Below are 27007 nucleotides of genomic sequence, written 5' to 3' on the forward strand. Positions count from 1 at the left end.
CATTTCAAGTTCTGAGCTTGACATCTATTGTTCTAAAATTCAGTGAATCCAGAAGTCTGGGTGTGATTTAGACCCGGCTCATCTGTATCAAGAGCTCATTACAAGGAGTGAAGATTACCCTTATGCCAATCGAAGCTCTTTCCTGGAGTGGTGTCATGCTGTAGGGAGTGGGAGAGGAATAATTCCTGAAAGGGAAAAAGGTTTTCAGGCTAAGTTTTGCTGGGAGGAAAGAAACCTGGGAATCAAAGACCAAGCATCCACTGGTCTTAGAAATAAATCCCACCTTCATTTTCTACATCTTGACTTCTAGAGTTATGATTTCGTTCTCACTTCATTGAGGCAGTTCTATGTGAATATATCACAGAATCAGAAACATAATGGGAAACCTTTTATCATGGTTAAAGCCAAAGTGTGCAAATTGGTTCTTCATTCAGTAAATAACTCAGTTCAGATCAAATAGTTCACTGGGTTCATTCTGCTACTTATATCTGATTTAAGCTATTCTTTCTGTCTAAATGCTCCATGTTCCATATAGGAATTTGCAATGATGATCCAGATGATGATCTTAAGATGCAGAATGGCACAATTATTACAAATATGGAAGATATAGAATTATTTATCCAGAGCTGGGAAATTGACAAGTCATTTGAAGTAACAATGAGAAGACCTGTTAGGAACTGTACAGAGCGTGACTGCAGTCACTGCATCAAATTGTTAAACAGAGACATTTTCTTTCCATGCCATGATAAGGTAAGTCACACACAACCATCAGTAAGAACTCTTGTGTTGGACATGTTGAGAAGGAACATCAATACATTCTTTATCTTGCTGTGATATTCTTCTGTCAAGAATAGTGTATCTCTAAGCCTGCCACTATATTTTGGAATTCAGGGTTACTTACTGCTTATACATTTACAGAGATGAGAGTGACAAATATTTTTTTCTTCCTTGTATTTTTGTTAAATATCTATTGTTCTCAAAAATAAAATGATTGCCTTTGAACAACCCAGTATGTAAATCGAGGAAGTAAAGATTTTTAAAATTAATTCTTTATGATCCTAGCCTTGTACTTCTTTAGGTATCAGCAACATAATCAATTTCTCTTTATATCTCCTTAGTTTTCTAAATTTATGTGATTGGCACATGTTTTAAATAAATTGACCACTAAAAGTAATTCATTGTTAGAGACCAAAGATGAATAGGAATTTCAAGAATCATTTGACTAAATTGTAGTAAACAGTGCATGTTTGGTGTATTCTATGCATTGTGGTACAAGAATAAGGTATCCCTTTGTCCTCAACTTATTTAGATGAAAGGCTGTTTATGAGCAGATATCTTACAGTAAACACTGTGGAGATGCCTCAGATATTAGCTTTGGAACAGAAATTGAGAAGTCACATAGAGATTTAGACCCTTAAACTATTTAGAAAGACAAACATGTCAGGAGAGAAGAGGAGGAAATAAGATTCACACAGAAAAACCAATACCATGCAAAAGAATACTTGATAAGATGGAAGTAATTTTGTGTGACATACATAGAGAGTAGTAAGGAGAGTAGGATATTTCCTTGGTAGTTCCCAGTAAATTTGATAGCGAAAGGAAGGGAAGTGAGAAATACACATATACATAAGGAATTGTATGCTAGCACAGATAGCCAATATTCAATATCTAAAAATATAGTATAGTATAGCTTTATGCTGGTGGCCCATGATTATAATATTAACTATGTAAGAGTCTGAGATGTAAGGATCACAGTTTAAAGACAGCTTAACCAGGGAAATCTGTGAGACTGTCACCTCCAATTAAGTGGAGCTATGGAATAAGTGGTAGTGTACTAGCTTTGAGGAAAAAAAACCTCAGGCATATCACCCAGACCTTGAGTTCAAACTCTAGAACTGACACCCTCCCACACACAATCTAACAATATAATCTAGTAATGTGATCTCTTACATAAATAAAGCTAGTTTGATTAGGGAAGACACTGGCTGCATGTTTCCAGTCAAGGTAAAAGATATAACTTTTCACGTAAGAAACAAATGAGAGATGCATTTTGGAAAGTACACTGAAAGGCATCTAGTCATCCCATAAAACCGGGTCAAAACATCTTCCAGAGAGAGGAAGATGTTAGGTACCAGGTGCAGGGGCTTCAGCTTATCAGCATAGCTAAGCAGACAGAGATTGAGGGATTGGGGTATGATGCCTACCTGGAGAAAAAGCAACTTGCAGGACTCCATCTCACTGAGTGGCTGGGCATGGTGAAGTATACTTCTGTTGATTGGACATAGTCGTGTACGACTGTCATTCTAAGCAGCACAGGAAATACATGTAGGAAGAGCACATTGTAGACACTCTCAGACATCAAGGAACATTCGACTTCCAAAATAAGCAGTGCAAATAAGAAGTTCTGTCTAGCAAGGGCCAGGCCCAGAATTCAATCACTCCTACTTTACCCCCTTCCCAAAGGCTGTTGGAAGATCACTATTACACATAATAGTGGTGACTGCCTTGGCTGAAGGTATGGCAGGAACTCAGCCATAGAGGTTCTGGGAGCTCTGTGACTCATTTCCAAGTCAAGATGTGGATGGCACATGGATAGTAACAGAAATGTATGCGCAGTCTTACACACACACACACACACACACACACACACACACACACACACACACACACACACTGAGGCAAACAGGAAGAAGCCATATAAGCCAACTGCTAGCCCTTTAGGCTCTATGAGAAGCAGGTAGGGAAATCTCAGGATGCAGATATTTAGTGCTTATGAAATGAATGAGTGGAGAGAAAAGTTGAAATGAATGAATATTATGTTAGAAGTTAAATGATTCAGATTTCAGATCACTTCTAGATAGTCTAATGGTGTAATTGGGCCACAGTGTATATGAAAGAAAAGTAGACAAGATACCTTGTATTTATAAGCTACTTTGTTAAATGGCAACTATCAAAGATAATCAGGAAAAAAATGGTTTCTAATCTAAAATTTTAAAATTTATCTGTCCCATATGCAATCTTACTACAGAGCTTCTTGAGAAGCATTTGAGAACTGGGTTAATGAGTGATGCTCTATATCATTATAAAAAGTTTTGATGGCTTACAATTTTATGTGTAATAATTTATCTTATTGATTACGTAGATATGACAATTGAAACCTAAAGCACATGCCAGAAACAGATTTTTTTGCTGGATCCTACACATTCTTTTCCGTCTATATTAAAAAAGATTATGACTAATGAAGATAATAGTCATCTTATTTAAATGGGTTAAAAATATGAATTCTGACATGATGCTTAGTAGTTCAAAGTTGTTTTGGAAACCTAAAGTCTTAACTGTAACCATGATGACTATAAAATGCAATCCTTTGATTGTCTAATCAATCTTCATCTAGTGGGGCTCTTAGAAGCATAAAAGAATGTAATTAACCCAACACAAAATTACACCTTTAGGTTTCGCCAAAGGACTTTTGTGAAAAAATGTGGATCAATTACACCTACTTCTGGAACTACGAATGTGATGCCATTTCTGCCTACGTAGCTCTGTGCAACAAATTTGACATCTGTATCGAGTGGAGAACTCCTGATTACTGCCGTAAGGCACAATGAGCTAAATAATGTTTTCCAGCCATTACGTGATAGTTCTCTCACATAACTTAGCAAACATAAAATGCAGAGAAAAAAATATACGATGTCAGAAACACAAGTTTTATCTCTCAACCTCAAAAATAAAGGCTACCTATAGAGATCCTGTGTGCCTTTCTCTAAGCGTTTTCTACTTCCCTGGACAAGTCAATTTCCAGAACTGCAGGACTGCTTCATTTATCTGCTAGTCACCATCTCCACTTGTGTTAAGCATTATCTCCCTTTCCTTTATGGCTTCTAGGGAGATTGATCCCATTTATACTCCATCAGCTGATTTTTTTTTTCAGCAACAAGGCTGTTTTTTTTTTTTAAGAACAATCAAAATTAACCACAATTTCCCAAATCATCAATTGGAAACTGCTCAACAATGTTTCTTTTAACAGTGAAGGACTACTAACATGAAGAATTTTTCTTTCTTTTATTACTTGGTGGAATCATATATTTTAAGTGCATTTCCATGAATATTATGAATAGCTATTGCATCTCGTCTTGGAATAGGGCAGTATGACTATAATACTTCACTACATTTATGGGAACCAGACTTGGTCTTCCTGTCTATCAGTCATATTTATTTGATATAAATCAGATAAATGTTGTTTAGTACTAAGAGTTGAACACCTAAAGGACAAGCACAAGTACCCATTGTTGGTTTTGTTGATGATTTATGGTTACATAGTAAAAACAAAAAATAGAGTTTGAAGAGACTTATATGTGAGAATTTCATTTACTGAAAGAAAGCTGAACTCATTAGAATTCAAGTAGATTATTCTTTTTTTATTGTCGGGATAATGTATAAAGAGGTTACAGTTAAATTCGTCAGGTAGTAGGTATATTACTTCTCACACATTGATACTCCTTCTCATATTTTTTGTCCCTATTACTCTTCCCCCACCTCTCCCAATCATCTTGTTCCCCCTTCCCTTCCCTATTTCAAATAAATAAATAAATATGTATACAGTATACCAGGTAACAAAAGTCAGCTATAGTAACAATATGAGATTAACCATAAGGCAAAAAAAGAGAAGAGAAAAAATAGTAGTATATTAAGAACAACAATCACACAAGAAAAGCTCTTACTTCCATATCCTAGAGATCTTTTCATTTAGTTTCACCTATATGACCTCATGTACCTAGGTTTTGAGCTATTATAATCCTCTGCTAGGAGAGTTCTAGATGTGTACTAATTAATACAAATGAAGGAAACCCTGGATCCTATGTTCCTTTGGGTCTGGCTTACTTCACTTAATATGATTTTTTCCAAGTCTTTCCATTTCCTTACAAATGGGGTGATGTTGTTCTTTCTGACAGCAGCATAGAATTCCATTGTGTATACATACTACATCTTGTTGATCCACTCATCAACTGAGGGGCATCTGGGTTGGTTCCATATCTTTGCTATTGTAAATAATGCTGCAATGAACATCATTGTGCTGGTGGATTTAGTATGTCCTTGTTTCTGGACGATTGGGTAAATGCCAAGGAGTGGGATTGCTGGGTCATAGGGAGCTCTATGTTTAGTCTTTTCAGGGATCACCATACTGCTTTCCACAGTGGTTGAATGAGTTTACAGTCCCACCAACAGTGTAGTAGTGATCCCTCCTGGCTATATCCCTGCCAGCATCTGTTGTTATTAGATATCTTGATCATGGCCAGTCTAACTAGAGTGAGGTGGAATCTCAAAGTTGTTTTGATTTGCATTTCTTTTATGGCCAGAGATGTTGAGCAGTATTTTTATATTAGTGATTTCTACTCTCTCTTGCTTACAGCTTTGAGTTGCCCAGAGGGAAAGGAATATCAACCTTGTGTGTGGCCTTGTGAAGCCAGAACATGTCTCAATAAATGGTTCTATGGATATTCTTCCTGTTTTGATTTAAGAGAAGACTGTGTGTGCAAAAATGGAAGTGTTCTTCATCGGCCAGATAAAACCCAGTGTATTCTAGAGAGAGAGTGTGGTAAGAAGCAAAATACAAAATGATTCTCTAGAGATCCAGCAAACACAGAAATACAAATTGATTTTGGTGTTGGAAAGATATACTGAGAAACTTAACCAAAGATAATGTGGTGCTGGAAAGGAAACTAGTTTGTCATTTGCTTTTAATATGATGCCAATTGAGTTAACCCATTAGGAGCTTTGTTGATAATGTATCTTGATTTTTGCTTATGTATGTTTTTACTAGAAAATAGCAGGGGAAATTAAAAATGAAAATGTAGCCTGTAGGATGGGTTCTAATTGTAGTTATTTCTTGTATATGTGGCTCATTTTTCCTCTTTGAGCCTGAGGCCACACATGTGCAGAACGACGAAATTACACACACACACACACACACACACACACACACCCCACAAACTGAATACTCTGAATTCAAACCCCAGTACCACCAATAAAATAATTCAAGACAAAATAGAATAAAGGAAAATTAAGTGCCTGGTCAGTTGTACAGCATGTTTATATGTTGAACAATGTTATATGGACTATTAAGGCTTTGTGTTTTTTTTTTTAAAGTAACCTTGTAGCTGATGAGGAAAGAGGAATGTGAGAAAGGATAGATTTGTGATAGGCCATCTGTGGCTGGTGTGAAATCAGAATATCATAGTTGGCATTGTTTTAGGGCCCAGGTTCAGAGTGACATAAACTTGTTGATCTGTTGAAGTATGCACAGATAGGGATGATCGACCCCGCATGGCTGGGGAGATTTGGAATGGGGGCATTGATGACTGCACCCTCTACAAGTGTTTGGAGAATGGAAGCATTGTTCCTGTGGAGCCTGACTGTGAGGAAGAGCCCACACCAACTTGCGAACGAGAAGCTGAGGTTCTCATGGGCATCATAGATGAGCTGACCTGTTGTTCTAAAGAAGTTTGTGGTACGTATACACAGGTATACAGACTGAGCCTTATCTCCACTCAATACCATGACCTAGGCTGATTTAGGCTGATTTTCTTTGCTTAAGACTGTTGTTTGAGTTTTGCAAATAGACGTGAAAGTCTTGCAATTAAAAATACTCAGCAACGTGTGAGAATCTTTGACCTGGGAGTAATCAGGCAAAAATATTATGCCAGATGGCTTTAAGCACTGGCTTCTCACATATGGTCTGGGTAGAAGGCCGACTGGGTTTGATAGCTGGTTAAAATATGGTTAGTGGAAGTCATTTCCCTGCTCTGGGTTGACAGCACAGGTTTAAATTATGTTCACTAACATTTTAATGTTCGGTTGCTTTATTTCTAGGATGTGACATGACTTTATGTGAATCCACCATCCCAGCATGTACAGACAGTCAGAAATTGATTGTTGGTTTTAGCCATCTTTCTTGCTGCCCACAGTACAAATGTGGTAAGATAATTAGGAAAACATTGAAGGCTCATTGGTCACTGAAAACAGTGGCCAGAACTCTCTCTTTAACTCCAAGGAAATGACTTATTATTCTGTTATAGAATTGCTTTTCTGTATATGTCTATTAGTATTAAGATGCTCAAAACAATAACAAATACAAAGAAAAGTAAACAGTACTATTTATTTTATTTTTCTTGCCAGTCCTGGGGCTTGAATTCAGGGCCTCAATGCTGTCCCTGAGCTTTTGTGGCTCAAGACCAGTGCTACACCACTTGAGCTACAGCTTCACTTTTTGCTTTTTAATAGTCAATTTGAAATAAGAGTTTTAAGGATTTTCCTGCCAGGGCTGGCTTTGAACCTTGATTCTCAGACATCAGCCTCTTGAGTCACTAGGATTACAGGTGTGAGCCAGTGGATCCTGGCTTCTTTATTTACTCTTGCAATTTTACAATATTTCTGCAGATTGTGACCCAGTCCAATGTCCCAGTACTGAAACACCTGAGTGCCATGAAGACCAGTTTATGATTCAAGTTCAACAGGGAGAACCCTGCTGTTTTTATCCTTTCTGTGGTGAGTACTCTAAAGGTAAACTCTGGGAAGAAGAAAAAGCATGTAGGGTAAGTTTCTTATTTGTTAGGACTGATGGTAAGAAACATTATGATGTTATATTCTACAAGAACTAAACTGAGTAAGAAGCAAGTCTATAATTTTCAATATCTTGGCAGTTATTACAGCCAGTATTTCCCTCATCTAGAAAACTATATGCATAGTCAAAAAAAGGTCAAATAATAAAAATCAACTGATTTTCTTTACAAGGCAAGTATGGGTTTTTTGCTTGCTCAGCAGGTACTGTGTAACTTAAATAGCACCCACATCTTTTCTTCTTCTTTTTTGTTTAATTATTGTTTAGATTGAGCCTCACATTTTCACAAGGGGTTGGTCTTAGACCACAATTTACCTCACATAGACCTGGGATCTTAAGTCCATTCCACCATCTCCAGCTTGTTTGTTGAGATGGTGCCTCACTAACATTTTGCCAAGGCAGTCCTTGAACTGTGATCCTCTTGAATTCTGCCTTTTGACTAAAAGGCATGAGCCAACACACCTACTTTGACTTCTAACTTTATTTGAAGAAAAATGTAGCTTAGCTTTCCTTGAATAACCAACCAGAGTGAGCTCTGCTAAGGTATTAAAGGGCCTCTTTAAAATTCTTCCTCTTCTACATATCATGCATGAGCTATGATGATAGCAAAAAAGAGTGACAGAAACAAAAAACCTTTGGGGGTGGTGACTTGAGCTAAGTATTATTTTGAAGGACTGGATATTGAAAAAATAAGGTATTCTTTATCCAATTGAAAATGAATTATATCAAAATTTGGTGGTTAATGTAGATTTTAGATGTATATATGAAAATCAGAACACATTTCTTTGCATTGGTTAGCGGGTTTTGACTACAAGTGGCAAAAGCTGATTGATTTTGTTTAGATGAAGTACAAGTAACTCTTAGAGGAATTTCAGGCAGTACATTAACTCAAAATGAAGCAGAACAACCCATCTCTGTGAAGAAGAGAAGCCCATTTTTCTTGGTTAGAGGTAGTTAGTGGTTCAGGCAACTCCATCTATTTTGCATTCTGGGATCCCTCTATGCAAGATTCCAATTTTCATCAAAGGAGATTCTGATTAGTTTAATATGAGTTGTTCTCACACAGCAGCCTGTGGAGGGAGGGTGGCAAACCTTCATCGTCAATCACTGCAGAATCCGCGTGGCTGGGGCTAGGACATTTCTTAAGGACATTCAGGAAGTTATTGACATTGGGAAGGATGAGATCTGCTCAAAAGAATGAATGCCTACTGCATTGTTCAACCATAATTTTAAGTAATAAAGGGAAAAGATATAAGGGAGTTTCAACAAATCAGTCCAGTGATATTTTGATCTTAGAAAGACTGAATTACTTCAGAAATGAAAGTACTTTATTTTTCTGGTAAGAGAGTGCCTATCACTATGCTTAGACAGCATATTATTGTTTTATGACTAAATAAGGACCTGTGCTTTAATTTTTTATTCCCTATTTTTATTGAATGTACTGGCTGATTTTGCTTTGGTTTGAGCGTGGCAGTCTGGATCCATAGTTTTCAGTTCAGCGATGACTTGTGGTTTTGTTTCCGCTTTAGTGTGTGAGTCGTGCACTGAACCTATTCCACTGTGTGCTGATGGGGAATTTCTCACAGTGGACCTTAATACCACTCACTTCTGTTGTCCGCAGTACTACTGTGGTGAGCATATTTTCACAATTTAACATATTTAAATATGTTCAAGGGTAGTCCTCAAATGTAGACCTTCAGAAGCCCAATACATCTGAGTTGCAGTATTCTACCAGACTTATTTTCATGGTTCTTTCCTTGCAAGACTGTCTTTTTTTCTTTTTTCCATATACTTTTATTGTAATTAATAGAAGGGTTACATTATAGAAGGTGCATTAGTTCACATACATTGATACCCTTTCTTATGTCTTGGTTCCCATTTCCTTCCCTCCACCCCCACCCCTCATCTTGATTTCCCCCCTTCCCTATCCAATTTCAAATAACCAAATACACATATATACAATATATCAGATAACAAGGTGAAATACTATAACAGTATGAGATATCCAAGGGACAACAAAAGAGATGAGAGATAACATAGTACATTAAGAAAAACAATCACTCATTATATTGCTTTTGTTTCTATATCGTGGAGGTCCTTTCATTTAGTGGCATACTATGTGGCCATATATATCTAGGTTTTGTTCTATTGTAAATCTCTGCTAGGAGAGCCCAAGGTTTCTACTGATTATGACAAATGAGGGAAACCATTGAGCCTATGTTCCTTTGAGTCTGGCTCACGTCACTTAATAGGATTTTTTTCTAAGTCTTTTCATTTCCTTACAAATAGAGCAATGTAGTTCTTTCTGACAGCAGCATAGAATTCAATTGTGTATACATTTTACTAAAACTCTGAAGCAAGACCTGGATTATTGAAAGAATAGAAACGAAGCCAGACAATAAAAGTATAATTTTAAAAGTATGTGGAAAGATCTGAGTGTCATCGCTCACTTCTGAAATCGCTGCTACTCAGGATGAAGCGATTAGGATAACTGCAAAGTTAGGATACTTTAGGCAAAAAGTGAAGGGTAACCTCATCTCAAAGAATATATGACTGTTTAGCAAAGATATATAACCAACCCAAATGCCCCTCAGTTGATGACTGGACCAACAAGATGTAGTATTTATACACAATTGAATTCTATGCTGCTGTCAGAAAGACTGTCTTAACTAGTCTGGTTAGACCTGCTTCATGTGTTCTGTCCTCAACCATTTATGGCTATGCAGTGGGGAGGTTAAAGAAATAACACCTGGGAAGGGGGAGGTCATGCTCTCTATCAGCAATTGAGCAACCTAAGTGGTAAATTGGCAAGAGCATGAAATTAATCCTTACCTGTGTGATTTCTCTTTTCAGTTTGTGAGCCAAACCTTTGTCCTACACCATTACTTCACTGTGCAGAAGATATGAATCTTGTGAAGGAAAATGTATCTGGCCAGTGTTGTCCGATATGGCATTGTGGTAAGTAATTTCATGTTTAAAAGTTTTATTATAGTAAATGAATGTATTTTGATCAATGTCAATATGCTAATTTTGTCTTTTAGAATGTAGCTGTGAAAACCTCATTGTGCCAACTTGTCAAGTGGTAAGAATATAGTTTGATTTACTTGTCATACTGTCCAAATCAGTTTATCTTCCTTTGCCATTTTTATTCTTTGGAGTTAGTAGAATTATCCTCATTCATTTACTGAGGTGGAGTAAAATGATGTATTCCAGTCTTACAGGCAAGTGAAACTTTTGTTTCAGATAGGAAAGTGCAGTATATTGTTTTATTTTTTTGTCAGGGTGATATGCAGTGGGGTTACAGTTACATTTATCAGGTAACGCGTATATTACTTCTTGAACGTTGTTACCCCTTCCCATGTTTTCATCTCACTTCCCCTCCCCCGACCCCTCCCACTCATCTTGGTTTTCCCTTACATTGTTGTTTTTAACAGGTGAGTTAATCTAATCTTATATACACTGAAGGGTCAGTGTTCTTAAAAACATGCAAGGTGTATTTTAATATTGAAAGGAATCGCCGGGAGTTTGGCCTAGTGGTAGAGTGCTTGCCTAGCATGCATGAAGACCTGGGTTCTATTCCTCGGTACCACATATATAGCAAAAGGCCAGAAGTGGTGCTGTGGCTCAAGTGGTAGAGCCCTAGCATTGAGAAAATCCAGGGACAGTGCTCAGGCCCTGAGCCCAAGCCCAGCACTGGCAAAAAAAAATATATATTGAAAGGAATCGCAAGTGATTGCTTGAAATATTCTAAGAAGGCACATTTTCTGAGGGAAGAAAGCCTACAAACATGTGGATACTTGTTCCTTCTTCAGAATTATCTATGAAAATGTATACTTTATAGACATTTCTAAAAACTAGAATAACTGATGCTAGTTAAGCAGATATACCATGGTGCTTTACATGTCTTTGTTTTCTTTTAGTTGTCTGCTAATCCTCTAAGGTTTGAAAATGTTCATGTTAGTATTTATAAGAGAAGGCACGTTGGTTTATTTTTCTCATAAAGAGATTTTAATTTTCCTTCTCTCTTCCTTCTCATTGTATATTCTCAGAGAGTGCAGACAGGTCTGGATCTGTTTTGGGGAAAATAAAAGGAATTCTTGCTATAACAAAGCCTCTCTTAGTATGCCACAGCTTTATTTTAAAAAGCATTAATTCCACTTTTGCTCTAAGGAGAAGAGTTTTAACCTCTGATTTATGTAGAATACTTAAAGGTTTTTCTTTAATTGGATTTTATTGTCAAGGTGATGTACAGAGAGGTTACAGTTACATACATATGGTAGTGAGTGTATTTCTTCTTGGACATTGTTACCCCTCCAATGTTTTTCTCCCACTTTGCCTCCCCCATTCAAGATGTAGAATTCATTTCCATTGTCTTGTCTTATGTGTATCCCTGTTGTGTTGGCTCACCCTATGTCCTCTGTCTCACTGTTTTGTTGTTCCCCCTTCCTTCCCTAATTCAAAGTTTACAAATGTCTTTCATAAAAAAGTCCTCAATTTACTTTGTGACTATACACATATACATGAGTAGAATTATAATATGGTTTTTAAGTCCATTAACTTATTCACCATGTTTAGAATATTCTGGCACTAAATCTTCAAAATTTGAATGTTTTTAAGCTTATTATATAAATAAGAAAGCTGAATTCCAAGAGAATTGAAATTGAGATCTTTAGGATTTGAAGGAAGAGTTTTGTGTGTGTGTGTGTGTGTGTGTGTGTGTGTGTGTGTGTTGCCTTTCATTTCCCTGACAAAATGCAGTAAACACAAAGCTTGAAGCAACAATGAAAGCCAATATGAGGCTGCTGGCATTATTTTCTTCCCTTTTCCTTTCTAGCTCTGTGTCACTTTTCTCATCTGTAATACAAAATGAAAAGTTGCACTTAATAATAAGAAATGAATAAATGACATTCTTAGGTAGTTCTTGGCACATAAGTTTGAAGTCTTATCCTGAAGAGCTCTGTGTAGACCTAGTATGATAGGAGACAGAGAAGGTCTTGTGAGTTATAATGACATCATGCAATGTAGGAGAAGTTAGTGGAGAGGAGATCCAGTCCTAACCCCTGCAGAGACTGGGAAAGCCATTTAGGGGTAAGGGCCTTAGGTAGAGTGAAGTGTATTTGTAGAGGAGGGATTAACAGGGTGCTGGTGTCATATACCTGTAATCCTACCAACTCAAGAGGCTGAGATCTGAGGATCAGATCAGCTTTAAGATACTCTGTGGGTCTCTTATATTCAATTAGCCCCCAGGAAACCAGAAGTGGCAATATGGCTCAAAGTGGTAGAGTGCTAGCCTTTAGCAAAAGAACTCAGGAATAGTGCCCAGGCCCTGAGTTCAAGCTCCATGGCTGACAAAAAACATTTTTAAAAGAGGAGGGATTATAGCAAAGATGTGGAAGATGCCCCTCAGTTGATGAGTGAATCAACAAGATGTGGTATTTATACACAATGGAAATCTATACTGCTATTTCAATAATGTTATTGAAATAAAATTTACATACCATAGAATTAACTCTTTAAAAGTATACAACTCTATATTTCTTAGCATATTCACACAACTGAGAAAACTGATCATTGTTCCTTCAATGTTAGAATGATTTAATAACAATACTTTTCCTGAAATTTCTCCAACCCTTGGAAATTAGTGCCTTAGTGTACTTTTTGTCTGTGTTGATTTACAGACTCTGGATATTTTAGGTAGGTAGAATTATATCATGTATAGTCATTTGTGTAGGGATCCTTTTCTTAAACTAAGATTTTCAAGTTTCATCCATGTTAAAGCATGTATCACTACCTCATTCCTTGTTGAATATATTCCATAGTACGAATACATTCAGGCACTTGTCAAAATAAGATTTATAAATGGCTAAGAGGCTTCAAATCTCAATCCTTAGGCCCTATTCTCCCAAGTTATAGATGTGATCCACCAGTGCCAAGCTACAGCTAAGGTTTTTTTTTTTTTTTTTTTTTTTTTTTGCCAGTCTCAAGGCTTGAACTCAGGGCGTGAGCACCATCCTTGGATTTTCTCAAGGCTAGGGCCCTATCACTTGAGCCACAGTACTAGTTCTGTTTTTTTCTGTGTATGTGGTACCAAGGAATTGAACCTGGGTCTTCACACATGTTAGACAAGCACGAGACATTAGGCCAAACTCCAGACCCAGCTAAGCTTTAATTTTTTTTTATTTTTTCATTTGTTGGTCTCTTTATTTTTCTCAACAACCCTAAGTCACAAGCAATATGACCAAAATATTTTATGATTGAAGATAGTGTCATGAAGATTAGTTAAGTGGTTGAGCCAGGACTGGCAGTCCATTCCTCTTTCTTCCAGTTATGCTATTTTACCACTGTCCTTGACAGCTCTGCTCCTGCTGTCCTGGGCATAGCAGGCTTGCAGACATCACTGGACCACTTCTAAGGAGCAGGTCAAGAACATGTGCAGAAAGCTAAGTTTCTATGAGGGTCAGCGGTTTTTTAAATTTGTCAATTTCTCTCTCACTTCCTCCCCTCTCTCCCTCTCTCTTCTTTTTAATGTCTTCTTATTTCTCCTTTCACTCCCTACCTTTTTCTTTTTCCTGCTGTCATCTTAATATGTAGCACAGCCTTGTACTCACAAGTTTTTTCTGCCTTGGACTCTTGAACCACCTCAGCCAATTCATCTCTAATATACCAAATAAGGAACTTCAAGTTTAAAGAGATAGATTGATCTGTGGTCACATTTTTGTTTCAACTTTTCCTCTGTCATATAAATTAAATAGTTAACCCACGTTTGTTCATAAAATATTTGTCAAAAAGTAGCTAGATTTCTGGATGGGTGGTAGGGAATATACTTGGTTTTATAATATATATTTTTAGGTGTCTTAAGCTATCTTATAAGTCATGCAATAATGATATCTTTCTAATAGGGAGAATTTGCCACAATAGACCCTAACTTTCAGAGTGACTGTGGATGTGTACAGTATCTCTGTGGTAACTATTTTTTCAAACTTTTAAGTAGTGAATATTACTGTTATCTACTATTTATAAATGTAAAATGATTTTATTTGACAGATTTGTTACTAACCCAAACACCAGCATTTGTTTAAAATAATAAGAAATTTGATAATTGGATAGAAAAATAAATTTTTTCTTCAGAGATTTCACAAAACTTCTTTTTACAAAATCTATATTATTTTTAAAGTTAGTAACTAAAAGGAAGTGGTTGTTTGCAGCCATTTTTTATATTCTTGATGCTACCATTTCAAAATAGAAAGCTGATTATTATTCTTCATGTTCAATGTTAGTAGGATAATAGAAAGTACAACATTTATTTAGTAGCTTACATCTTTGTGGTTTTTTTCATGGGCAAAGGCTGAAGTCTGGAGTTACAGTGGCAAGGAGAGCTTTAGCCATAGTGTATCATCCCCCAGTCTATCCCAACATTGTAATACTCCAATGCTTCTCTTTTAGAGAAGAGAGTACTACATTAAAACAAGATGATTTATGTTACTTTATTTTGCAACACTGAAACTGGAATCACTTCTCTCAAAAAGCTTATTAAAATTATGAAATATTATATCACAAAGAGGCCTACTAAAATTTGTTAGATGTTAGATTTTGCTTCTATCCACATCTCTCCCCACCCAACCCCCACATCAGTGGCCATTTTATTTGTCCTACCGACCAGCAGCCCATTACCTGAGAGCCCAGATTTCTGGAAAGTACTATAAAATATAGATTTCAAACAATATTATCTGTACCAGCATTTTGTTTTGTACTGAACTAAGAGCCTGGGTGCTATTTCTTATTGTTTTCACTCAAGATCAACACCCTTCCATTTCAGCCAGAGCTTCATTTCTGGCTCTTTGCTGGTGAATTGAAGACAAGTCTTGCAATCTTTCCTAACCAGATCTCAGTCACCCCAACTAGGTAGGATTAAAGTGTGAGCCACTGGCACCTGTGTAAAAACAACTGATTTTTTTTAACAGATCTTTTTTTTAAATCTTATGTTAAAAAACAAAACATTTTCATTGTTAAAAAATTCTTGAGTTATTAGTAGTGTATAAAGGTAAAGGTCTTTCTTTCTTTTTTCTTTTTCTTTTTGCCAGTCCTAGGGCTTGAAATCAGAGCCTGAGCACTGTCCTTGGGCTTTCTCAAGGTAGAGCTCTCACTTGAGCCATAGCACCATTTCTGGCTTTTTTTTTTTTAATGTATATAGTACTGAGGAATGGGAACCCAAGTCTTTGTGCATGCTAGGCAAGCAGTCTACCACTAGGCAACACTCCCAGCCCTACCAATCTTTCTTAATATTGAAAAAATTGTTGCATAATGATAAAACAGTCATAAACTTACAAGTTTCACTGATTAACATAGAACTCAACATTGTGTGTTCTTGTTGACTGTTGTTTCCTGTTTTTCAGAAAAAGATGATGTGTGTGTATTTCAACAAGTATCAATATTGAACCCTGGGCAATCTATGATAAAGTATTTGGAAGGGGACTTTTGTTATACAATAGAGTGTCTGGAAGAAAAAGACAACCAGACAGGCTTTCACACATTGAATGTCACAATGGTGAATTGTTCAAAAGAATGTGATGTTGTAAGTATTCTTATAACTTATTCTGCTGACAGTTAATTAATCTAAAGTTGGCAGCTATAGAATTTCTGCTAGTGAATACCCCACGGATTTTAAGTATAAAGGTGAATAGTTCTTCAGAAGTCTATTATTATTAAGACATTTATTTAATGTGCATCTCCACTTCACTGTCTGATCTTGATATTATATATATGTATCTATATATCTATAGCTTGATAGCTTGTTTGACTTATACTTGCTTGATAAATCTTGTCTATTAGAAGTTAATGTTTATGTCACTTCTAAGTCAATTCTTATTTTAAGCTCCTCAGAGTGAAATTTAGAAAATCTTTAGCTGTTCAGTAAGAGTATGTTGTTATACTGGGAAATATCTTCAGAGTTAACTTATTAAAACTGCTATCAAGCTGTAATGCTAACTACTCAGAAGGCTGAGCTCTGAGAATCATGGTTCAAAGGAGCCAGGGCACAAAAGTTTGAAAGTCTGTGTGATGGCTCAAGGGTTAAAGCTCTACCCTGTAGATGAAGAGCTCGGGGATAGGGCCTAGGCTCAGAGTTCAAGCTCCAAGACTAAAACAAACAAAAACAAAACCTTCTACCATCATATGGCTAATTCAGTGAATCATTATGTGCAGAACCAGATATACATTCATTCCCCAAGCGATTATGAATGCTGTGGAGACTGCAGAAATGTGTCTTGCAAATTTTACATGGAAAATGGAACATCCATTATATATGAGGTATGGATTTTTTATTTCCTAAAAAATATGTTCCTTGAAAATTAACTCTCATTTTATTTTTTTTACATTTTTTTCATATATTTTTATTGTAATTAATAGAAGGGTTACATGATATTTTCCAGATAGAAGGTGCATTAATTCCCATACATTGATACCCTTTTACATGTCTTGGTCCCCATTTCCCTCCCCTCCACCCCCACCCCTCATCTTGTTTTCCCCCATTCCCTATCTAATTTCAAATAACCAAATACAAATATATCTGATAAATCAGGTAACAAAGTGAGATACTGTAACAATATGAGATAACCAAGGGAAAGCAAAAGAGATGAGAGATAACATAGTACCTTAAGAACAACAATCATTCATTATATGGCTTATGTTTCTATATCCTAGATATCCTTTCATTTGGCGTCATACTATATGGCCTTTTGTATCAAGGTTTTGCTCTATTGCAAATCTCTGCTAGGAGAGCCCAAGGTTTCTACTGATTATGACAAATGAGGGAAACCATTGAGCCTAAGTTCCTTTGTAACTCTCATTTTAAACATGTAAAATGTCACCCTTCTATACTTCACTCAGATACAATACACAACACACAAATTTGTTATATTTTGGAACATGCTTATATTGCTTTTTAAAATGAATTTTATCTTGGGTCATCACAATTCTCTTTCCCCAGATATGGGAAATGAGGATTTCTAGGCATTACAAGAAAAAATAATATTGATATTGAAATGCCAATTTATTATTTCACATAAATTAGATATGTTTCCTAAATTTGAATATGTTCTTTTATACCTGATCATATTTTCTGATAAGGTTCTTAGAAGACCTGAAGCAACTCATAGAAAAGAAATGATGAGGGTCATCAAAATTCTTTATGGAAGTTTATGTTCCACAAAGAAATTCTATCTATCTATCTGTCTGTTTGTCTGTCTATCTATCTATCTATCTATGGTCCCAGGGCTTGAGCTTAGGGTCTGTCTCTTTTCCCTGAGCTTTTTTGCTCAAGGCTAGTGCTCTACCACTTGAATCATAGCTCCACATTTGGATTTTTGCTGGTTAACATGATAACTTTCCTGTCTTGTCTGGTTTTGAACTGTGATCTACAGATCCCAGCCTCCAGAGCAACTAGCATTGTAGGTATGAGCTGTGAGCTGTGAGAGCCCATCCACATCCACAAGGAATTTTTTTGTCTGTTTTGGTACTGGGGATTGAACCCAGGACCTTGCACTTTCTAGGCAAGCACTTTAACACTGAGCTGCATCCTAGCCCCTTCCACAAGGGATTTTCAAGGTGAAATTTGATTTTAAAATGTAGGCTGTAAAATAAAAATGTAGATCAGCTGCTTCATTTAACATATATATATATACATATATATACACATCTATATTATGCAACAGCTATTTAAGCTAACTTTAATTCTAAATGGGAATTGTAAAATTTAAAAAGGTTGATGTATGCAAACAATTAATTAGTTAAACAATATCAGAGCCACAATGCAAGAAGTACTATGATCCATATTGTTTAGCAGTTTTACTGGCAAGGGATTATTAGAAGGAAGAAAACCAAATTCTTAGGAAGTATATAAGTTATTTGATTTGTTGTGTTATAATTACTAAGGAAATATTAGAACTTTGACATTTAGCCAAATTAGATAATTACTTTTGTATTTGAAATAGATATCTGTTTGCTGCTTTCTACTTTATTGTTTAATTTCATCTTTATGTCTCAGTCCCATTATGAAACCGAACCAACCCATATATGTAGTAGTAATGTATGTATTTTCACTTTAGATAAATTTGGAACCATTGTAAAATGGAATTATTATCACAGGAAGTTCTCAGAATGTTAATTTGTATTAAACTAAGTAGGAAACATTCTAGGTAAAAAAAAAAAGGTGTATCAGACTTTAAAATTAAAAGAGAGAGATCTGAGGATTACAGTTTATTACAGTTTGCTGTCAGCCCAGTCTAGAAAGTGTTTGAGAGTTTTCTTTCCAATTAATCACCATAAGCATGCGCAGAGAGGTTGTACCTTAAGTGGTAAAGTGCTAAACTTGAGCAAAAGAAGCATAAGGACAATGCACAGGCCCGGAATTCAAGCCCTAACACTAGCGCATGAGCGTACACACACACACACACACACACACACGCACAAATACAGACAAGGAAGTCATGTTGTGTTTTACTTTTAGGAGGGAAGTGTGTGGAATTACAATTGCACCACATATGAGTGTGTGAAAACCGAGGAAGGAGTGATGATTCTGAACTACAGTATGGTCTGTCCTCCTTTCAATGAGACCGAATGCAAAATGGTTTGTACTTCCCTATGTCAAAGAAAATCTTGTATTTACAATAATTTAGAAGATACACATTAATTTGTTTCCTAATCATTGCTGTTCTTGCATTGTGCCTTTTTATTATGGTAAATGTCTTCATATTCTTGCATAAATAAAATCTGCTATATGTGCTTAGTTTGTTATTTTGAGTTCTCCATGGCTTTCCAAGTTTGACTCTTTTTGAGTGGGTACTCTCTGTTTCTAGGATTTTATCTGTAAATTTTAAACTTCTTTAAAATTAAACATTTATTTTATTATTTTTGAGGGATGGGATGAAGGATTGAATTCATGGACTTGGCTTTCTAAGCTTGCTTGCTCAAATGGAAGTCTACCACTTAAGCCATGCCTCCTGTCTTGCTTTTTGCTGGTTATTTTGGAGATGGCATCTAGTAAGCTTTTCTGCCAAGACTGGCCTCCAGATCTCAACCTCCAGAGTAGTTAGGATTACTGGTGTGAGCTAATACCACCGAACTTAATCAACTAATAAACTGACTCATTCACTTTGTAATAGACAGCCAGTTTAATTACATTGCTCATTTTTTGTTCAGGAACTTGAATACAAAAGACAAATTCTCAAGCACTGATGTGCATCCCGAGCCTTACATTATTCATTTTTGAATGCATGGCCTGGTGACATTTACATTACTTTCCATGAGCATGGCTGCTGAGGATCTTAGTATATCATTGCTAATCAATTAGTTCTGCTCTACCAAACCTCTATATTTCTCAAAAAGTGGTATTTTTGCAAAGAGTTGTGGTAGCTTTAATTACATTGGTGGTAACAACTTTTAACAAAAAGTGAGAGAAATAGTATCCTCTCACTAATTCCTCCACTACAACTTTCCCTTCCTTTTTAAGTGAGGATAGCCACCCAGTTATAATGTGTTAAAAATCAAAGAATTAGAACTCATAGAAACTTAGAACTCATATTGTTTCAGGGTCTTTTTTTTTTTTTTTTGTCCGTGATGGAACTTGAATTCTGGGCTTGGGCATTGTCCCTGAGTTCTTCAGCTCAAGGATACCGCCCTACCCCTTGAGCCACAGTGCTACTTCCGGTTTTCTGGTGATTAATTGGAGATAAGAGTCTTAGGGACGTTTTAGTGCCCACACTGGCTTTGAGTCACTATCCTCATATGACAGCTTCCTGAATAGCTAGGATCATAGGTGTGAGCGACTATGCCTGGCTCAGGGTCTTATTTTTATCAAATAAATTAATTTTTATTTGAATTGGAAATGGCAATTACTGTAAGCATTCCAAAAGCTAATTAAGAGAGGCACCGGTGGTGGCTCACAGCTGTAATCCTAGCTATTCAGGAATTGAGATCTGAGGATCAAGGTTCAAAATCAGCTTGGACAGATATGTCTGCAAGGCTCTACCTCCAATTAGCCAGCAAAAATTCCAGACTGCAAGCATGGCCACACACAAAAAGAGCCAATCAATAATTTATTTTTTTTAAATTTACCTCTGAAGCCTAAACTCTTTGGTTTTTTTTTTTTTTTTGCCAGTCCTGGTGCTTTAACTCAAGGACTGAACACTGTCCTTGGGCTTTCTCAAGGCTAGTGCTCTACCACTTGAGCCACCGCACCACTTCCACACTTCCAGCTTTTATTGTGTTTGTGGTACACAGGAATCAAACCCAGGGTTTCATGCATGCTGGGCAAGTATTCAACCAGTAGGCCATTCTCCCGGCCTCAGACTGAGCTTTTGAACAACAAAATACTAATGAATAAGATGGATTATTTTAACATTTCATTATATTAAAAATTACATAAACTCTAATAAAATAGGTTAGATTGTTCTGAGGGACTTGAAAAAATATAATGGTCTCTATTTGGACTAGTTATTACGTTGTTTCAGTTAAAATCTTTTGTAGAATTTAGCCATTTTTCCTAACATAGCATTGATCTTCATTTGAGCTTTTATATGTTTTTAATAAAAATCATAATATAAAAAATAATAACTTCTTAAGAAATTTTTATAGAAAGTGAAAATCCAATCATTTTTCTATAAGGGCTTTGCTATATTTCATGTACATATTGGGACAGTTAGTTTTTGATTTCTGGTCTAGGAGGAAATTGATGAACACCATATTTTTTCTTTTATTCCTTTTCTCTTTCCTAGAATGAAGGGATTGTAAAGCTTTATAATGAAGGCTGTTGCAAAATCTGTAAGTAAGGCCTATTCTGTACAATGATCGATAACTTTTAATTGTTTATACTAATTATGCTTTTGAAGATTTAATTCCTGTGATATGAAGAGAAACAAATTTTATGAAGTCTAAATTTAAATATTCATATATTTGTGTGATTAAAAAATCTTATAATTCAGTCTCTTTTGTAGTGCTCACAAAATATTCTAAAATGAAATCAATTGTAATTTTCTTATTGGGAATGTCTTTCTTGCCAGTCCTGGCTTGAGCTCAGGGCCTGACCACTGTCCTTGGGCTTTCTCAAGGCTAGAGCTCTACCACTTGAGCCACAGCACCACTTCCAGCTTTTTCTATATATCCAGGAATCAAAACTCGGTCTTTGTTCATGCTAGGAAGCACTCTACTACTAGGCCAAACTCCTGGCCCCTGGGAATTTCTTTATTGTGGCATTTCCTAGAAGATATTGCCTAGGATTTTAATAACTTTTCAATTTTCAAGTTATCTAATTTCCTTGAAAGCTAAATAGGTTATTGCAACAATGGCGCTGATACTCTAATAAGGATGTAGAGAGTACAGAACTTTCTAGATTTTTTGGATCTAGTCTATGATTCTGTACATTAGGGAAATGCTAGCCTAACGAACTGTGTTTTAAGCTTATATGTTAAATCCTGTGGTAGTTTTGGTAACTAAATTTATGTAGCTGTAATATATTTTATATGTTTTTGAATTTCAAGGCAAATTTCATAGTAAATTAAAATAATTTTTATTTCAATGTACAGAGGGGTTACAGTTATATTCGCCAGATAGAGGGTGCATTACTTCTCACCTATTGATATCCCTTCTTATGTTTTTGTCCCCATTTTTCTTCCTTAACCCCCTCCCCCATGTTTCCCCTCCTATTTCAAATAAACAGGTAAACATCTATATAATATACCGGGTAACAAAGTGGGATACAGTAACAATATGAGATTAACCAAAGGGCAACACAAGAGAAGGAAGAAAAACATAATACATTAAGTCCTGTAATAGACCAGAGCCATATTCATGCAATGACATTTTTCTTATTGCAAAGTATGAATTTTTGTCAATGGCATTTAGGAGTTTTTTGGAAATTTGCATAATAATGTTTTAAAATATTTTAGAGAGGCTTTGGGGGAAAGGGATACAACATAGTTGAAGTTGGTAATGACATCATACTAGATATTTAGATACAAATTGCCACACTTCTCTAATAATATTTCCAAACTTCATGAAGAGTGAATCTCATAAATATGTCAGTATAGTCTTGTAGAGCTGCTCAATACTACTGAGTAGATGTTAGAAGGCAGTAAAATAATTATGGAATGTAATCATACCCCTGAGCATGATAACTAAATCAAGAACTTAAATCTTACACAATATTTGATAGGCATGAGTAATCTTTTCAATAAGTTTAATTTCATACAATGTCAGATACTTAATGCTTTTCAATCGCTTTAGCTGAATCCATATTTCCTTTACATGTTGGGGTTTCATACATAAGTATTAATTAAAAGAGAATTTATTGATTAAACTCTTTTGAAAACTGATGATATAATTCTACACTTCCGCAAACAAGGAATTTCCACTGTCTTTCCTAATGTGAAAAAAAAATCATATTAGTAATAGAGTAAGGTAAGAACTCCAGTCTTTCACATCCTGAGTTGCATCTATTGTTATCCACTATTAATAATATGTTTTGGGGATATACTATCAAGTAGTCATTTCTTATATCGAGATACATATTATGGTATTAGGATTAAAATTACAGTCATAAAATTCTGGTGGGCCAAGAATGACCCATCCGTGGGGCTGGGAGTTTGGCCTAATGATAGAGTGCTTGCCTGCGTTCAGTTCCTTGGTACCACATACACAGAATAAAGCAGAAGTGGTGCTGTGGCTCAAGTGGTAGAGTGCTAGCCTTGAGAAAGCACAAGGGCAGTGCTCAGACCCTGAATTTAAGCCCCAGGACTGGCAAAAGGAAAGAATGACCCATATCTAATTTTAATATGATTTTTAAATAGTGCAAGTATATTTTTGTATTATTTTATATTAATTTGTACTTTGACAATGTATGACAATTGATGTATGTATATACTCAATAATTTGTGTATTGTATATTTAAATATTTATTCAACAAATTATTTTATATCCACATATATAGCACACACAGGTTATTATTATCATTACCACATGTGTAGAATATATTTTTATTTGTAATAATAATTATTCTAAGATAATATAAAATTGGAAGTATGTAGGTATGAACCCAGAAAGTATAAGGTAATTTACTTAGAAGATAAAAATAAATATGATACGTAAAATAGGTAACAGTGTAGTTTAATAGTTTTTGACACTGGAATGTGTTGCATATAAATATATCAGTTTTCAAACCTAAAAATAGTCACAGAGTTTAAATTGAGAAAGAAATTTTGATGAGTTCTTGGATGGATAAATAAGTTTTGTATTTTATTAGGCAAGAGAGAAGAAAGAATATGCCAGAAAGTGATCATTAAGTCAATCATAAGGAGACAAGACTGTGTGAGCCAAAGCTCTGTAAGTGGAAAAATATCATTTGTTATATAAAGAGCACTTATCTTTCCAGAAGTACATATGCCATGAGCACAAAGCACTGACTAACCCATATGCCAACAAAATGCCAACATGTAATACTTAACTTTGAGAGTGTTCCTATGTCCTATTATTAAAGTCTTCTTAAATAGCCAGCTGTTCTCTGTGATAATTGCAATGCAAAGAGGTAGAAAGTTAATATGTAAATGCTTGAAAATGTTTTCCATTTTAACTGCAATTTTACTCAAGAAACATGATCCTAGCTATGCCTTTGTCCCCTTTTTTGCATTCTGTTGAATTTTATACTCTTCACAAACCATGACATAACACAAGGGGCAACAGAGTAGAGTGGAGAGTTTATTCCATAAATGGTCTTAGTTATTCTTATACATTCATGCTTTGAATTGTATAAACATCACCAATAATATGACTTGGATGTTTATCTGAGTTATAGTCTCATGTAGTATTTTCTAAAAATCTTCTAGTATGTAGAAGAATGAGGACTGAAGAGACAATCCTCACTTACATGGACTCCTTAGTGGGATGAAATGATCACCATTGAGTGCTTTCACTATTTGAAGACATTTTTTTAATTATCTCCCCTTACAGATTAATGTTGCCTCTTGTGATGGAAAATGCCCATCAGCTACCATCTACAATATCAATGTTGAAAGTCACTTACGATTTTGCAAGTGTTGTCGTGAAAATGGAATACGAAACTTGACTGTGCCTTTGCACTGCTCAGGAAATGGCACTGAAATTATGTACACACTCCAAGAACCTATTGACTGTACATGCCAGTGGAACTGAACTCTTCCATTCCAAAAACAAGAGAAATGTTCTCCTCAGTAAATTACAACACTATCATATCAAGTAGAGTTAATTTTACTATTGATATTTAGGCATTTGTAAGGCTTCAATTGTTTAATAATAATGCATTTTGAGATGGTTGGGATATGAAAATTTAAGAATTTATACAGATACACACAACTTCAGTGGAGTCAAGTAGTTTTGAGTTCGTTTGGTTGAAAAGCTGTTATGTTTATAATGGTAACATGGAACAAACCTGGAATATCCTTAGCAGGTTAAAGGCTTCTGTGTAGACAACCTTCTTAATTTCACTGACTCATATTTTGTTTTTGTTTTGCAAAGTCTTCCATAGCTATACAAATTAAGATCTGTCTTAATTTCTATTGCTTTATCTGATGAATGTCATCAGTTAAAGTGACAGCCACAAAGAGTTTTACATTGAGAACTAGAACTAACAACTATAGGATTTTAGATTATCTAAAAATTAAATGAATACTAGAGTTATTAAAATTGTTCTTATTTTGCAGGTATAATATAAATAGAGAAGCTGTGTGACTTACAAAAATTCATTCTGTGTGACAATATAATGAATATATGTTAACAGATTGATTAAATTCTAGGTTTTTCTTTCATATCCCCATGTTCTTTTATCTTAAGTATTAGAGTAAGGTAATTGTCACAGAATCTTTAAGTTCACATTGAATGGAATAAAAGGAAATCAAGTTTAATCTGCTTTTGAAAATCACACACACATACGCATATACTGTTGTCTCAACTGTAAGGAGAAAGGAAACATACTATCAGTTGCTAAATATGGGAGGATCTTGAGCATTTATTTTATGTCATTAAAACTTCTATTAACTGTTATTTCTATTTAATATTTACTTACTTGACTTCTCATTGACATATGATTTTTAAAGATTTATTTGTGTACTATCAAAGCTGAATGTGATACTGTGCTGATCATGTTGCTACATGGTCAATAGTGAAGTAAAATTATTTCAGTGCATCAGTAATGTTACAATAGGATGCTATACTTTCTAGGCAAAGTCGATAGTGACATTTGAAAACAAAGTACCTTTGTATCTTTTCAAATTCCAGTTAGTTTCTTCTTAGAATATATAAGTATCTATATTTCTTCCTCAGTAAATATAGCATGCCTTAGAGTGATGGTAACAAAAGGAAGCCCATCATTCATAAGATAAAGGTAAAATTGCAATGAAAGAACAATTATTAGGGGCCTAATGAGCGTTGCTCATCCTTGAGCTAGGTAACTTTTTTTTTTCAGATAATAATGTTTTCTTTTAAAACACATGTCTTAGAAATAGAAAATATACCTAAATATTTGTATTGTCAAGACTACACAGTGGTAAATGAAAGAATAAACATTAAACCCGTTAAGTTGCATTGTCTACTGTACATGAAAAATAATACATTTTATCCTTAAATGTTTCCTTTAGATGTAAACATTTCAATATCTTTGATTATTAACATGTGATTTTAATTATCTTGTTTAAAATATTGACATTTTGCTAAGGAGAAAAAGTTACATAGCTTAGAAGTGTGTAATGTTAGGTATTGTGTATCAATTACTTTTATTTCTACTCTGTGAACAATTTATTATGAAATTTAAAGTATAAAATAATCTCTAAACCTGTTTGTGAGAAAAAGGGAAACATTTTTCTAAAACCCAGAAACACCCACCTCAATAACAAATATGGCTTCAATTCCTGCTGTGCCCTTGACATAGAAAGAAAGTAGGCCTTAATACACCTACATTTCTGGGTCTCCAAGTAGAAATTGGAAAACTTATTGGAATGTAGTGTAAGAGAAGGGTAGTTCTCAAATCAGCAGAAAAGTGAAAATAGATTCCCAATAGTTGGTGTTAAACATCTAGATAGCCATTCAGACACACGTTTGGATTTATCCAGTCATTTAGAAATAGAAAGAATTGGAAATCAATATGAAATGACCATGCTAGAAGGTCCAAAAGAAAACAGGAAGAAATTCACTGTGATCTTAGGGTGGACGGTATTGCAACTCAATAGGTAGAAGTCCAAATGAAAAAAAAATGATAAATATATCAGGGCAACTTGACACAAGCAAATTTGGCAGAGAAAAAATTCAAAGAAACTGTAGAACCCAAGATTCAGTATTTGTAATGTCACTGATAAAAGACTCCTGAAAAAAAAC

General features: G+C 35.3%; 1 protein-coding gene across 1 annotated transcript in view; it reads left to right on the top strand.

The window, feature by feature from the left end:
- Positions 1 to 25450, top strand: part of Otogl (otogelin like) — a 132888-nt gene extending 107438 nt beyond the window's left edge. Inside the window, exons 44-59 of the mRNA XM_090328305.1 lie at positions 536 to 750; positions 3453 to 3594; positions 5411 to 5596; positions 6296 to 6508; positions 6871 to 6975; positions 7438 to 7545; positions 9148 to 9249; positions 10472 to 10576; positions 10660 to 10700; positions 14518 to 14581; positions 16012 to 16190; positions 16820 to 16924; positions 19122 to 19241; positions 21388 to 21433; positions 23910 to 23989; positions 24614 to 25450. Coding sequence (XP_090184431.1) covers positions 536 to 750; positions 3453 to 3594; positions 5411 to 5596; positions 6296 to 6508; positions 6871 to 6975; positions 7438 to 7545; positions 9148 to 9249; positions 10472 to 10576; positions 10660 to 10700; positions 14518 to 14581; positions 16012 to 16190; positions 16820 to 16924; positions 19122 to 19241; positions 21388 to 21433; positions 23910 to 23989; positions 24614 to 24814 — 2012 coding nt within the window. The 3' untranslated portion in view covers positions 24815 to 25450. The remainder of the gene's footprint in view (positions 1 to 535; positions 751 to 3452; positions 3595 to 5410; positions 5597 to 6295; positions 6509 to 6870; positions 6976 to 7437; positions 7546 to 9147; positions 9250 to 10471; positions 10577 to 10659; positions 10701 to 14517; positions 14582 to 16011; positions 16191 to 16819; positions 16925 to 19121; positions 19242 to 21387; positions 21434 to 23909; positions 23990 to 24613) is intronic.
- The last annotated feature ends 1557 nt before the right edge of the window (positions 25451 to 27007 follow it).

Source organism: Megascapheus bottae, chromosome 2 (assembly GCF_031878675.1).
Source record: "Megascapheus bottae isolate mThoBot1 chromosome 2, mThoBot2.hap1, whole genome shotgun sequence".
Taxonomy (NCBI): domain Eukaryota; kingdom Metazoa; phylum Chordata; class Mammalia; order Rodentia; family Geomyidae; genus Megascapheus; species Megascapheus bottae.